At 45.0% G+C, this 11,970-nt stretch overlaps 1 protein-coding gene across 2 annotated transcripts in view; it reads right to left on the bottom strand.

The window, feature by feature from the left end:
• The window catches only part of rmdn3 (regulator of microtubule dynamics 3), a 51,996-nt gene that overhangs the window by 27,068 nt on the left and 12,958 nt on the right, over window positions 1–11,970 (bottom strand). For both annotated transcript variants that reach the window (XM_023802264.2, XM_023802262.2), the window contains exons 7-11: window positions 5,442–5,517; window positions 5,275–5,352; window positions 2,038–2,136; window positions 1,508–1,561; window positions 298–378 (exon numbers count right to left, since the gene is read on the bottom strand). In XM_023802264.2, coding sequence (XP_023658032.2) covers window positions 298–378; window positions 1,508–1,561; window positions 2,038–2,136; window positions 5,275–5,352; window positions 5,442–5,517 — 388 coding nt within the window. The remainder of the gene's footprint in view (window positions 1–297; window positions 379–1,507; window positions 1,562–2,037; window positions 2,137–5,274; window positions 5,353–5,441; window positions 5,518–11,970) is intronic.

Below are 11,970 nucleotides of genomic sequence, written 5' to 3'. Positions count from 1 at the left end.
GGAATCATTGCAGGATTTATCATGCATGGTGTGACCATACACCTTTGTGATGGTGAAGCGGGTGTGGGTGAGAGAAACAGTGGGGCGTCGACACGACGGGGTGGAAGGGTAACAATGTCGAGCTGAAAATGCACGGTGATGGGGAACCAAGCTGCTCGCTAGAGTCACACAGCCATGACAGTCAGCAAGGAGGATGGCTTATGGAAAATGCCGGTGCCAGCGGAAGCGTCACACGCACGCACAAGAAGAGAGGACAGACAACTGACATGCAGGGCAAATGGGGATGTGCACACTTACCACACCGGGGACACCCTTCATCTGTGACGCAAGCTGGAACCACTTCTCAGCTTCAGAAATGTTCCCGAGATCCTTGTGACACTGGTGGGATGAACACGACAAGGACACTCGATAAAGGACGGAGAGATCGGGAGAACAACAGTAATGAAGGCACCCCATCAAGCTCCTCATTTATATGTATCTGTGAGCTGTGTCTGTTACAAATGACCTACGCTCTTTGGCCTACCCATAATCCAGCTGTGAGTGCCTCAGAGAAAATCACAGCAGGCCACTGGCTCCAAAACCACCCCAGGGTTTACACAGAAGCCTACCTTACCCACAAAATGTCTAACAGCACCACCCATATCCATTTGACTTCCTGAACAAGCTAGACCTGACTCACTAATACCTCTATCTGGACCCCACTGGCAGCAGTGTGTAAGCAAAGCTCTCATTCCATCAGTATATCATGGCACCACTATGGGGTTAAATCAAGCAGGGTAACCTTTCCCTCTGAGCACCACTATGGGGTTAAATCAAGCAGGGTAACCTTTCCCTCTGAGCCACTGTGGATACTGAGAGAACAGTGATGGTAGTCAGCCAGCACCTTGGAGGCCGTGAAACCTGCTTGACGTTGGTGATGACAGCAGTGATGGACCTAAGAAGCAGCAGCTCGGAACCCAGCCACTAAGCCAGTAGACGAAGGTATCAGCTGTGCTCACTTCTTCTTACTCGTTTGCATTATTCCCCTATTTCTTTTTTTCCCCAAAACGAATGGCAGCAGGTAGCTGTGGAGCACATTCCCAAAAGGGGATTGGGGTAAAAACATAAAAAGATGGCTGCCCAAACAAACAGAGAGTGGCTATAAAAATGTGGCCTAAGCCTTCGTTTTGGGAGAGAGGGAGTATCAAACTAACCTAAGACCACCCTGTGTAAGAACAGAAAGAGGTCAGGCACCACGGGCAGGCTGCTCCTAGCCTGGTACTTTCAGCAGAGCAATTCAGAGATTATGCCACCCAGAGGTTGTTTTAAGAAGCTTGGAGGCAGCTGGGAAAGAGGCAGGAGAGCCATGTTGGCTGCCTACTGAGCCAATTCTGCCCACAGGTAAGGAAAGCTGGCACACGTCTGCAGCCTGCTCTAGCCCGAGGTGCCAAACCCGCCAGCCGCCCTAACCGTTTATCCCATCCATACACGTGCCGTTCACTCACACAAAGGGGGAGTTTTCCGTTACCTTGGCAATATAAAGCCTCAGTGTTTTGGAGGAGCTTGGGCACAACTCTTCGGCCTGGGCAGGGAGGAAAACAGAACAAGTTGTTAGAAAGCAAACGTTAAAGTATCTGATGTATTTTAGGCCCTGGTTGAAATCTTGCACAGCACCTCATTCAGTCACAGCACAGAAATCTGCAGGAGCTTGGTACACCAATACCACACCCATGTAAACAACCCCCGGAAGAAGGTAGCATGGGTCATTAAGATACTTAAAGAAGAGTACAGGCACATTTTAATTTGCCGCCTTCTCTAGTCTTCGGAGTGACATCATTAAGTCATTCAAGTGGGCTGGTGGTGTACAAATCAGCAAAACAACCAAACAAGCAAGACACGGGTCAAGATCACCACGGCGACAGCTAGTCTGCGGCTGCCAACCATGTTGCGGAGGCCAGACACCTCTAAGGCTGACCCAGTATCATACTACTGGCTTCTAGAAAAAGGCCCAGAAGGATTTAAATTGGTGAGCTGACAGTAGGGCAGGGACTGCTGTACCTTCAGGAAGTTCTCCAGGGCATCCTGCATGGTAGCGGTGGGTGGGGTCTCATACAGAGCGGCGGCAGCCTTCTTCTCAAGCCAACCCAGGGTGGAGATCTAGCAACAGGTGACAGATGATGTCAGGTGCACAGAAGAGTCTTCCAAGATGAGCCTCAAAAAGATGGAGTGCTCCACTTCAGCAGCCATCTCCCATCATTCCTCTTACACTGACAGACTGACAAGCCCTCCTAAGGATCCACCAGGCACATGCACAAACACTCAGCGAAGACTTAAGTGACAGAGCTGCACGCTGCCCTTCCTTGACTATAATTACACAGAGCATAAGGGCCAAGCCCTCAAATTGCAGTTGTGGTTGTCTTCACAAAGCACGACGCATAAAGCACCCCAGTGCACTGGAGAAAGATGCAGTCTCCAGTGGACAGACTGTCATATCAGCTCAGCGACAGAAAGTCAATGAGTCACATGTCTGGTGAGCAAAATCTGATGCCTCTTTCAAATCACGGTGGTTTTCATATAAAATAATAATCAGGGATGAACATAACTGGTACGCAAGTACGCATTCACCTTTAAAAACGATACATGAGACAATCGATTGTGGTAACAGTGTAAATGCGTACTTATTTTATGTACATTTGCTCTGATATGAAAACAAAATATAAAGCATCTTTATATGCTAACTCTACTTCATTTGCGTTATACAGGTTAAAATGCATTATATTTTGTTTTCATATCAGTGCAAACGCACATAAAATTAGTACTCATTTACGCCTTTACAAACAATCGATTGTCGCATGTATAATTTTTAAAGGTGAATGCGTACTTGAGTACCAGTTATGTCCATCCCTGATAATAATAGTACAATCTCAGGTCTTGTACTTCGGCTGCTATTTGTTTGTATTTAGTACATTGTTTATACATATATATTTATGTCCCTTCATATTGTACTTTTTTGTTCTGTGTGTTGTCAAATTCTGCTTATTACTTGATGCACAAATTTCCCTTTGCAGGGAAGTTAATGTTATTTTATCCTAAATGGTGCATGACAATGACAGTTTGAATCCTCTATCTGAGATCTTTTTTAAAAAGATGATTTGTATTAAGGGTGTAACGGTACATAAAATCAATGGTTCACAATACAAATCTTGTTTTTGAGTTTACAGTTTGGTGTAATTTTGACGTAGCAGGGAAAACAGAATTTGTTTTGAAGTTATTATTAAAAGTGCAAAAACATAACCACAATTAGGAACAGTTGTAAACCAAAGGCAACGGATCTGTCAATGTGTCTATAAAACAAAACCTTATCTGCACACCTTAAAAATAAATATGCATAATAAATGTAAAAACTGTAATAATCATAATGAACTAAATTCTGTTCTCTGCTACAGAGTATGGTTACATATATGCAGCAATAAACACTACAGCTGTACTTTTACTGTACTATAGCTGTATTATTTAAGCCTGGTCTGATTTTCCTGGCACCTTAAATAACACGGGGAGACTAACTTGCAGAGACTCTTTCTGCCTTGCTCAGATGATGTCATCTCAAATGAGTTAGCACGTTGGACGTGTTTCTAGCAACATATTAAGAGTCCGGTATAACAAAGCAGACAGACAGTCTTGGTCTTATCAATTGCTCTCTGTCACCAATGTTGGTATAATTTATTGGGCAACTGAAATGTTCCCAAACCACCCATTATGACTGACTATTACCAGCATTAGCTGCAACCAACGCAGCCACAATTAGCATGTTTTCTGTATTGAACATCTAGTTGTAAATTTAGGTACCTCCTACGTCAATAAATGTATTCATGTATTCAAACATATTTCATTGTGCATACCGGACCAAAAATGATGTACCGAAACAGCCCAAATTAGTATGAATACTAATCTGCCAGTCAGGAGAGGTGGGTCTTGACTGGTCCAAACACACTAAGAGACACAACAGAAATGTACTCAATTATTTAAATAAAAAAAAGATATCTGTGCTTTCATAGAACAATACAGATTGTGTTTAATTTGGGACATGGTCGTAGGATGTTCAAATCTAGAAATATTACCATAACTATAAACAAGCACACAGTCGAGGTTGTGTTTACGCAGGTGGATTAATACAAATGAAACTGAGTAGAAGCAGGTCAAAGGTCATGGCTCTGCGGTCCACCAACCAGCTGAGGAGAATCTTACTCCCGACTGTGGATTAAGCGCAGATCTAAGAGTTTGGCCATGTGACTTTGCCCCATGGCCTCCGCTTCCAGGAGTACACAAGCGGAGCTCATGTGATGAAATACACTGGGCAAGCTGCTCTGAAGCAGAGAGCCAGCAGAACCAGGCTCAGGCCAAGGCATGGGTGCCAGTTGGAAAGAATGAAGGGCGATTAGAGGTTCCGCGGACATGGTGTACTCAGTCATGGTTAGTCTTTGAGGTTTAGGGCATGAGGCCTCAGAAAACTGCTCCGTTTTGAAGAAATGTTTGTTGCATATAATCCCTTGGGCTTTGAACTCAAATTTGCGGGAAACCCGTTTAATGAGCGAAAATGGGGTGTAATCGACTTCAAGATGCGATGGATCTGCTGTGAATACAGACACTTCAGCAAGAGAAATAAGAAACACTGCCAGCTGCTGTGGGTTTAGAGGGGTGGGTCGGTTTGTCCTTCTCTTAGCTCTGGGTCCCCCAGACTGGACTAAGATCTTTGCTGACCTGTGTTTACTGGTAACCACTGGCTCCTGACTGCTCCCTTGTTAGACCAAAAGGAAAGATGTAACTCATAACTAAATGCCAGTCCTACAGATCCTATCCAAACTGGACACTGAGAAGGCAAACTGTTATTCCTGATTTAGTTTTCCTGAAAGGGTCGTTAGTTAACTTGGAAAAATTTTGACTAGCACTGCCAACAAAATCATTTTTAGTCAGTGCCAGAATTCATGCATGAAAAACAGACCTCATCAATTCTCCCGCTATCAGACTTGAATGGAAAAGACATGCATGGTGTGGGAGGGTTAGGGGCCAAGACCCAACTGTGTTTTAGCAACAGTTAGCTGAGTGTCATTAATTGTGGGTTATGCCAATATTTACCACAAAGACATTCAAAGCACCCAAAGAACAGGCATTGCCTACAAACCTCCTCCCCCCCCAAAGCACCCAAAGAACAGGCATTGCCTACAAACCCCCCCCGCCCCCCGAGCAGCACCAAGGCTTTTGCAGCTCTCTGCAAAGGACTGAAGACCCCTGGCTTACCTCATAGCACCACTTCCCCAGTAAGTAGAAGCACTGAGCATCTTCACGGTTCAACGCCATTGCCCGGTCCACATGTTCCTGAAAGATGTGAAAGATGGACCCAATGACTGGATGGTGGCAGAGGCTACGATGCGCTGGCTGGACTGACCTGGCCTGGGCGTCACTACCTTGAGTATGAGGCTGCTTTTCAGTTTACTGTGCATGGTCTCATGGTGGGACGTCGTGCTGGCGAGAACTGCAAACCTGCAAGACACAGGGGCAGTCAGATTACTCTACTGCCTCTTCCTGTTTCATGTACAAACTAGATCAAACCTGCAGGAGGTTCAGAGTGATTCACTGATGGACTGGCTCTCCAGGATGGTGGTGCCACCACAGAAACAGAGAACCAAGTAGCTTCTAGTTATACCTAGACAGCCATGTACCGTGTGCTGCCATCCAGGTCAAACCATACACCCGTCAGCTAATTTCTCTACCTAATCATGTATGGTGTGGGGGGGGTTATTTCTCTAATCACACTTTAAGCTCCTTGGATCAGGTTCCACACCCCTGTTATACAGTAACGGGAGAGGGCTTTAACAGCAATTTCATGGACATGCAAGTAAGGATCCCATCCAAGGGGAGACCTAAGAATTACTTATAATGCCTCAAATTAAACAGATGTCTAATTAATTAAGACAAACGACTAAGACTAAGCTTCCGGGAAAGAAACAAAGAATAAATTATGATTTTTTCCCCCATTCATTAGCAATAGACATTCAATGTTAAAACAAAAGGAAATTGATATTTTTGGAAAATAAAATAACAAATCCAGTCACCAATGGAAACCCAATACATGTAGAGAGGGCCCAGAGACCACACTGGCGGAGTGTGGAAACCATTTATGAAGGATTTATAAAACTCTTACAATGTTTCCAGTCACGTAAATAGCAGTGGAGTGTCACTGGTCTTTGTCAAACACACTGGGGCAGCATGATATCAAGTCCATGAACAAGAGTGAAAATAACGGGGAGCCTGTTAATGGAACGAGCAGTAAAGAGGTATCTATAATAAGGATATTTTTATACACTGAGGGCCATTCTGATGTTCACCAGTAAGTATCCTGCTGCTGGAACAGTCTAATTTAGCAATAAAGGACTGCTAATAATATGCAGATGAATTTAGATCTGTCAGTAAAGCAGCCCGCTGTCTCCCTAGAAGCCAAAAGGGCACAGCATCAGACCGGCTTAAGAGTACATGTGCGAGCAGCTCTGCAATGCCCAGGTGAATCTCACAGCATGTCTTCCTGTTTCCACTAGTGGAAACTGCATAACCTTGAGTGACCAAGTCTCCTGCAGTCCTCCAAGCCAGGTTCAGCAGATAGCCCATCTGAGACAGGCCTGCACTTTGGCTGACTCCTCGGCATCAAAGGCCCCTGTTCCCCCTGTGGACCCCCCCCTTCCTAGTCCCACAGCCCCCTCTGCCAATCCTACCCCCCAGCCAGCCTGCCAGGAGGCTAGATGTATAGGCCCTGACAGCCCACCAACTCTGAGGTAGCGCTTCTCTGGGCTGCCAGTGAAAACAAACCGGGCTCTCCTCCGACTCCCTTGTGCCTGGCCAGAGTCATTCTACATCACAGAAGACCAGTGAGCACTGCCAACAGCTACACCATTGCTCTTCCTATTTTGTGAAGAAAGATTTTGTTCCTTTGAAATGAGCTGATTACAAAGCTGAAGCAACGGTGCATGGTGAGCGAGCAGACAGTTTCTTGAAAAGAAAATAAATGGGCACCCATGAGACGGGGCCAACAGTGGGTCTTGAGTTGAGACTGTGTGACTGCACAGAGGTGGCGGCTGGGGGTCACAGCTCTTCGCCATGCATGGGGACAAAACTGGGGAGCAACACAAGCAAGTACTGGAGGCAGCAGGCGAGATAAAAGTAACAGTCTTTTACTATAACAGTCAACAGTGCTACAGTCAACAGGGTCTGTGGTCTTCAACACATTCTAGAAGTCAGAGTGTACTTTTATAGGGTATTTAGCTTAACAAACAAGGTATCGTGCTCACACATGGGTCTGGAAGGAACAAAGAGGTCCATCCAGAGATAAAACACTATGCTCTGTCCTCCTCCCCACCAGACAGAATGAAATTGACTTCATCAGAATCCAAAAGCTCTCCTAAGCACCCAATGTGGATGCTTAGATGGTATATAACCACCAAGTCATGGAGGTATATAACCACTTGCCACCATGGTAACATTAGTAGTCATGGCAACAACGCAGATGTAAACAAGCTAAATTTACACCAATAAAAAAACCACAGTTCAGTGTCAAATCTATTGAAACGCCAGTGTGCCAGACTATGTCTCATAAGACTCAGTCCTACAGTATGACTGCAATCATATCCTTTCCTCCAAAATATCCTCCACCAAAGCCTCTCTCATTTAAGGCTGCCAGGATTAGTCGATGTAATCGATGCTGAAAACGCATCAACATCAATATTTTAAATCGATGCATCTTTTTTAAAAAAATGATTTTAATGAAATTACCCTTTTTATTTCTGACACGCTTCAATTCATTATGATCAATGTTTTCCTTCAATATCACTACATAATTATGGGAGTAGTTCAAACTATCACAAAACAAAAAAGTGGTTTGTGCGCAGTGCAAAGTTTGATGGCACACCACAGCTGCACTAGCGCTATGCATGAGCACCTGAAGAGGAAATACATATGTGCTATTAAGGATGATGGCCAGAACGGGCAAAACCACCGTAAGTGTTGTTTTTTCATGTTTATTAAAGTACAATTAGTATGGTGGCCTTTTAAATATGTTTTGTTCCTGTATCTGCTAAATACACTCATTACTAAAGCCATACACTTCCACTGAATAAGTGTTTGAGAAAATGTTTAAACTAGAATCTGGGCTTATTCTGACTGCTTATATTGACTGCTGCTACCAGTGTGGCGTTCGTGCACGTTGGGCTTGTTGGGACCAGTGCTATTATCGTAAATTAAAAATGAAACGAAAATGGACGCTAGATTTTTAAAAATTATTTGTGAAATGAAATAAAAATGAAAACAATATTTACCAAAAACCAGTGTAACCAGTACCTTTACCCATCAACGCCTTTTTACCTTGTTTAACGACAATACCTCCTCTTTTACAACATGTTGTGGCTGCTGAGCCGTCCCATTCTTCACCACGACTTTAGTGCTTATTGCTTCCATGGTATACCAAAACGGTCGCATGGGCTGTGCTCTGCTAACTGAATTTATTAAGCATAAGGATGCGCCGAATTTATACAGATTACTAAGTTTTGGGCATCACATTATTGTCAGGTTTCACGGAGCAGGCGAGCAGGGTAGCAGAGCCGTAAAGACAGACAAACGGGGTTTATTGAGGGCAGGGGCGCCGCTAGAGATTTTGGGCCCCATGAAAGCATATCATATTAGGCCCCCCAGTCCAAACCAATCCAGTTATTTTCCTAATTTTTTAGGGCCCCTGTCACTCAGGGGCCCTTGGAATCGTCCTAGCTTTCCTCCCCCTTACGGCGCCCCTGATTGAGGGATCCGGGCAAACATCGAACATCCAACGTGACACTACAATGACGGATCTGGGTAGACTGACTGAGACAAGGACTAAATACAAAAGACAAGCTACGGGTAACGAACCACAGGTGAGAACAATCAGGGATGAACACGAGGTAACGAGGTGGGCGTGGTACACATTAGGAGCGGACGGAGCGGGGCGTGACAATTATGCCTCTCATTATTATTTTAAGCATACTAATATGCTTATCGTTGCCGCATGTAATGTCCATATAGTGCCGAAAAAGCCGTCGCCCTTTATCTAAAGCCCTGCAGTGACATGCAGTTTGTTGTTTTCAAACTAAAATTAACTGAGATGAAACAGTCAATTCAATTCTCTGGAGGAAAACGAATTGTTTAGGTTAATCGACCAATTGGTAAAATAGTTGATAGACTAACTGTTGGAAAAATAGTCGTTAATGGCAACCCTACTCTCATTATCATTTTTTCCATTAGCAACAAAAAAAATCCTAATAAATAACCGAACAAACAAAACAAGTTGCCATGTCCTGAAGAGGGAGTTACGCAGCACTCAGAGCGCTGTTGTTTACTCCCCCTCCCCCCAATCCTCAGAATCCGTGCTCATGTGATTTTTAGTAGCTGCAAATTTTACAGACTTCAGATTTTTTGAAGTGCAGCTCCTGCATGCAGAACTGCTTCCGGATATCCAACGACATAATTCTGTTTAGCGGGGTAATTGATTATGCCATGTGTGGCTATATTTTACTGCCGACCGAGGTCAAAAGAGCAAGCTGCCGGCTGGGGCTGAATAAACAAACATTAACGAGATAAACGGAGAACATAAATACCGACTTTGGAATCGTTAAAAGGAAACCACCATCTCAATAAAAAAAACCCTCTTTCTGCTGCGAACACACCATTAATACAAGGAAAAATACCACTAGGCACTGAACCAATTAAAGCCTAGAAGTTTGCCAGGGGTGTATGAAGGAGGCACGGCTGTTTAGAAATAACAGCAATGGTAAATTTTGTCTGGCTTCAAGCAAAGGGACAGCGGCATCAGGACTGGATGGGACACAGATGACTATGTGTTTGGCTCTGAGTTTCTCTTCTTCCTGCAGAGGTGTCGCTGATACCTGCACCAGCGACCGGCTCTGCCAATCCCAGAAGCCATACAGCCCCTCAGTGCAAAATTCTCCCATGTACCCCTCAGTAATTAGATCTCAGTGTTACACAAGTCCCCCGTCATCTCTGCAGGTGTCGCACAGCGAGTTGTTCTTTGCCGAAAAATGTTACAAAACGAACAAGAAATAATGAAAAATAATTTTTCGGGAAATTACACAAGCAGCAAATTCCCAGTCCAATGTAAATGACAGGGACTGTGGTCTGGCAGCAAAGGTGCCTCAGGCTGATGTAATCGCAGGCCCTGAAGGAAGGCTCTTACGCAACATTAGAGAAACATGGGGTGAACCGATTGATAGAAACCCAGCTCAGAAAAAGCCCAAACATTCTGTTTGAGCAGCAGATCCCAACTTGGGCTCAATTACAAGGCATTAAATAATAATGGGTAAGATAATGGGGAGGTATTACAGCAGAGGAAAACGTGAAGAGATTGTTTATCCAAGACCCCGGTTGTGTCATGATGTTAGGATGCCCCCCCCCCCCCCCCTACCAATTCCATGTGATGTCACCCTCATGCTTGCCCGAGTGCTCAAAGTACAGCCAGCTGGGAGCCGCTGCTCTGTCGTCCGTGGCGAGCTTGCGTGTGCTCCGGTCCCGCTTCCACACAGAGCCCATCCATATGGCAGCACAGTGCAAGCTGACCGCTGCTCCTCTGAGGCTCAAAGAGGCACAGCTTTATCGCGATGGAAACAAAGGACTAAAATTATAAACAGAAGGAAGACTGGAGCCCTTCGTTTTCTCAGCTTCTTCCGATGCGGTCACCATTACTCTCTGGAGAAAGAAACACACACTTTCACTGAGTGCCGCTCAGTGCTCTAGACCTGGAGGAAGTCCAGTCCCTGCAGCCGGCTGACGTCAAGCAGTGGTCCAGAGTAAGAAATGTACAGAGGGCAAAAATAACTTTCTACTGTGGGAAAAGAAGCCCCACACTCCCAGTATGTTCCTCAAAGATACATTTATCCAGAGCGACGTACATTTTGAGAAAGCAGGATCAGACAGTCTCTGGAGTGCCTGGGGGTTAACGGCCTACCTCAAGGGCCCAATGGTGATATCACTGCAACCATGGGATTTGAACTAGTGACCTTCTGATCACAGCATCCTAACCTGTTGTGCCATACATGGCCCCCAGGGGCATAACTGATGCAGGATGGGGTGCCAACCCATCACAGAGCACACTCACACAAGCACACCTACAGGCAATGTAGTAACTCCAATTTATCTCAGCATGTTTTCGGGCTGTAAGGAGAAACCAAAGTATCTGAAGGAAGCCCCATGGTGACAACATGCAAACTTCACACACGGAGCAATAGTGGAGACTCGAACCCTGGTCCCAGAAGTCTGAGACAACAGTGCTAACCACTGCGCCATCATGTCACCCCCATTATACAACTTTGTGCACTTCACCTGAAAGTTCTTATGAGGCATGTTGCACTCTAACACGCTGACAGACTTTCCTTGTATCCAATGTAAACATTTGCCGTAACTAATGCGGTGCATTGCAGTCTATTTACTTAGCCAACAATTGCTTCCATGCAGTATTTGCCAAAGTATAGATAAAGTGCAGATTAAGCAGCCTGCACTTGGCTAATTTGAGGGACAAGACACCCTTCCATACTTGCGTTAAGCGTGTGAACGTGCCTGCTGGGTGTGGTAGTGTGTAAGTGAGAACTTGATGGGGCAAATGAGACGATGCCATTGAAATGCTGGCATGAGAGCAGAGCAAAGGAACCACCACCACCACGTGGCTTTCCACTGGCACACCATGACATGCTCAGAGCAAGATGAAGAGCAATGAAAGCAGCTGCTTTAAGATCAAGAGAAGTCCAACACCAAAGAAAGGCAGAAGGTAACGCAGGAGTGTTTTCTACATGCCGTCTGAGATGTAAACCTCAAAAAACAGAGCCTGAATACAAACATTTTTCAGAAGATCAGAACTTCAGGATTATACCTATGGAGCTTATTAGTACAATTCGACACAGCAGTGAGGAG

The sequence above is a fragment of the Paramormyrops kingsleyae genome, chromosome 14, assembly GCF_048594095.1.
Source record: "Paramormyrops kingsleyae isolate MSU_618 chromosome 14, PKINGS_0.4, whole genome shotgun sequence".
Classification (NCBI taxonomy): Eukaryota; Metazoa; Chordata; class Actinopteri; order Osteoglossiformes; family Mormyridae; genus Paramormyrops; species Paramormyrops kingsleyae.
This window is presented reverse-complemented; position numbering and strand designations above follow the sequence as displayed.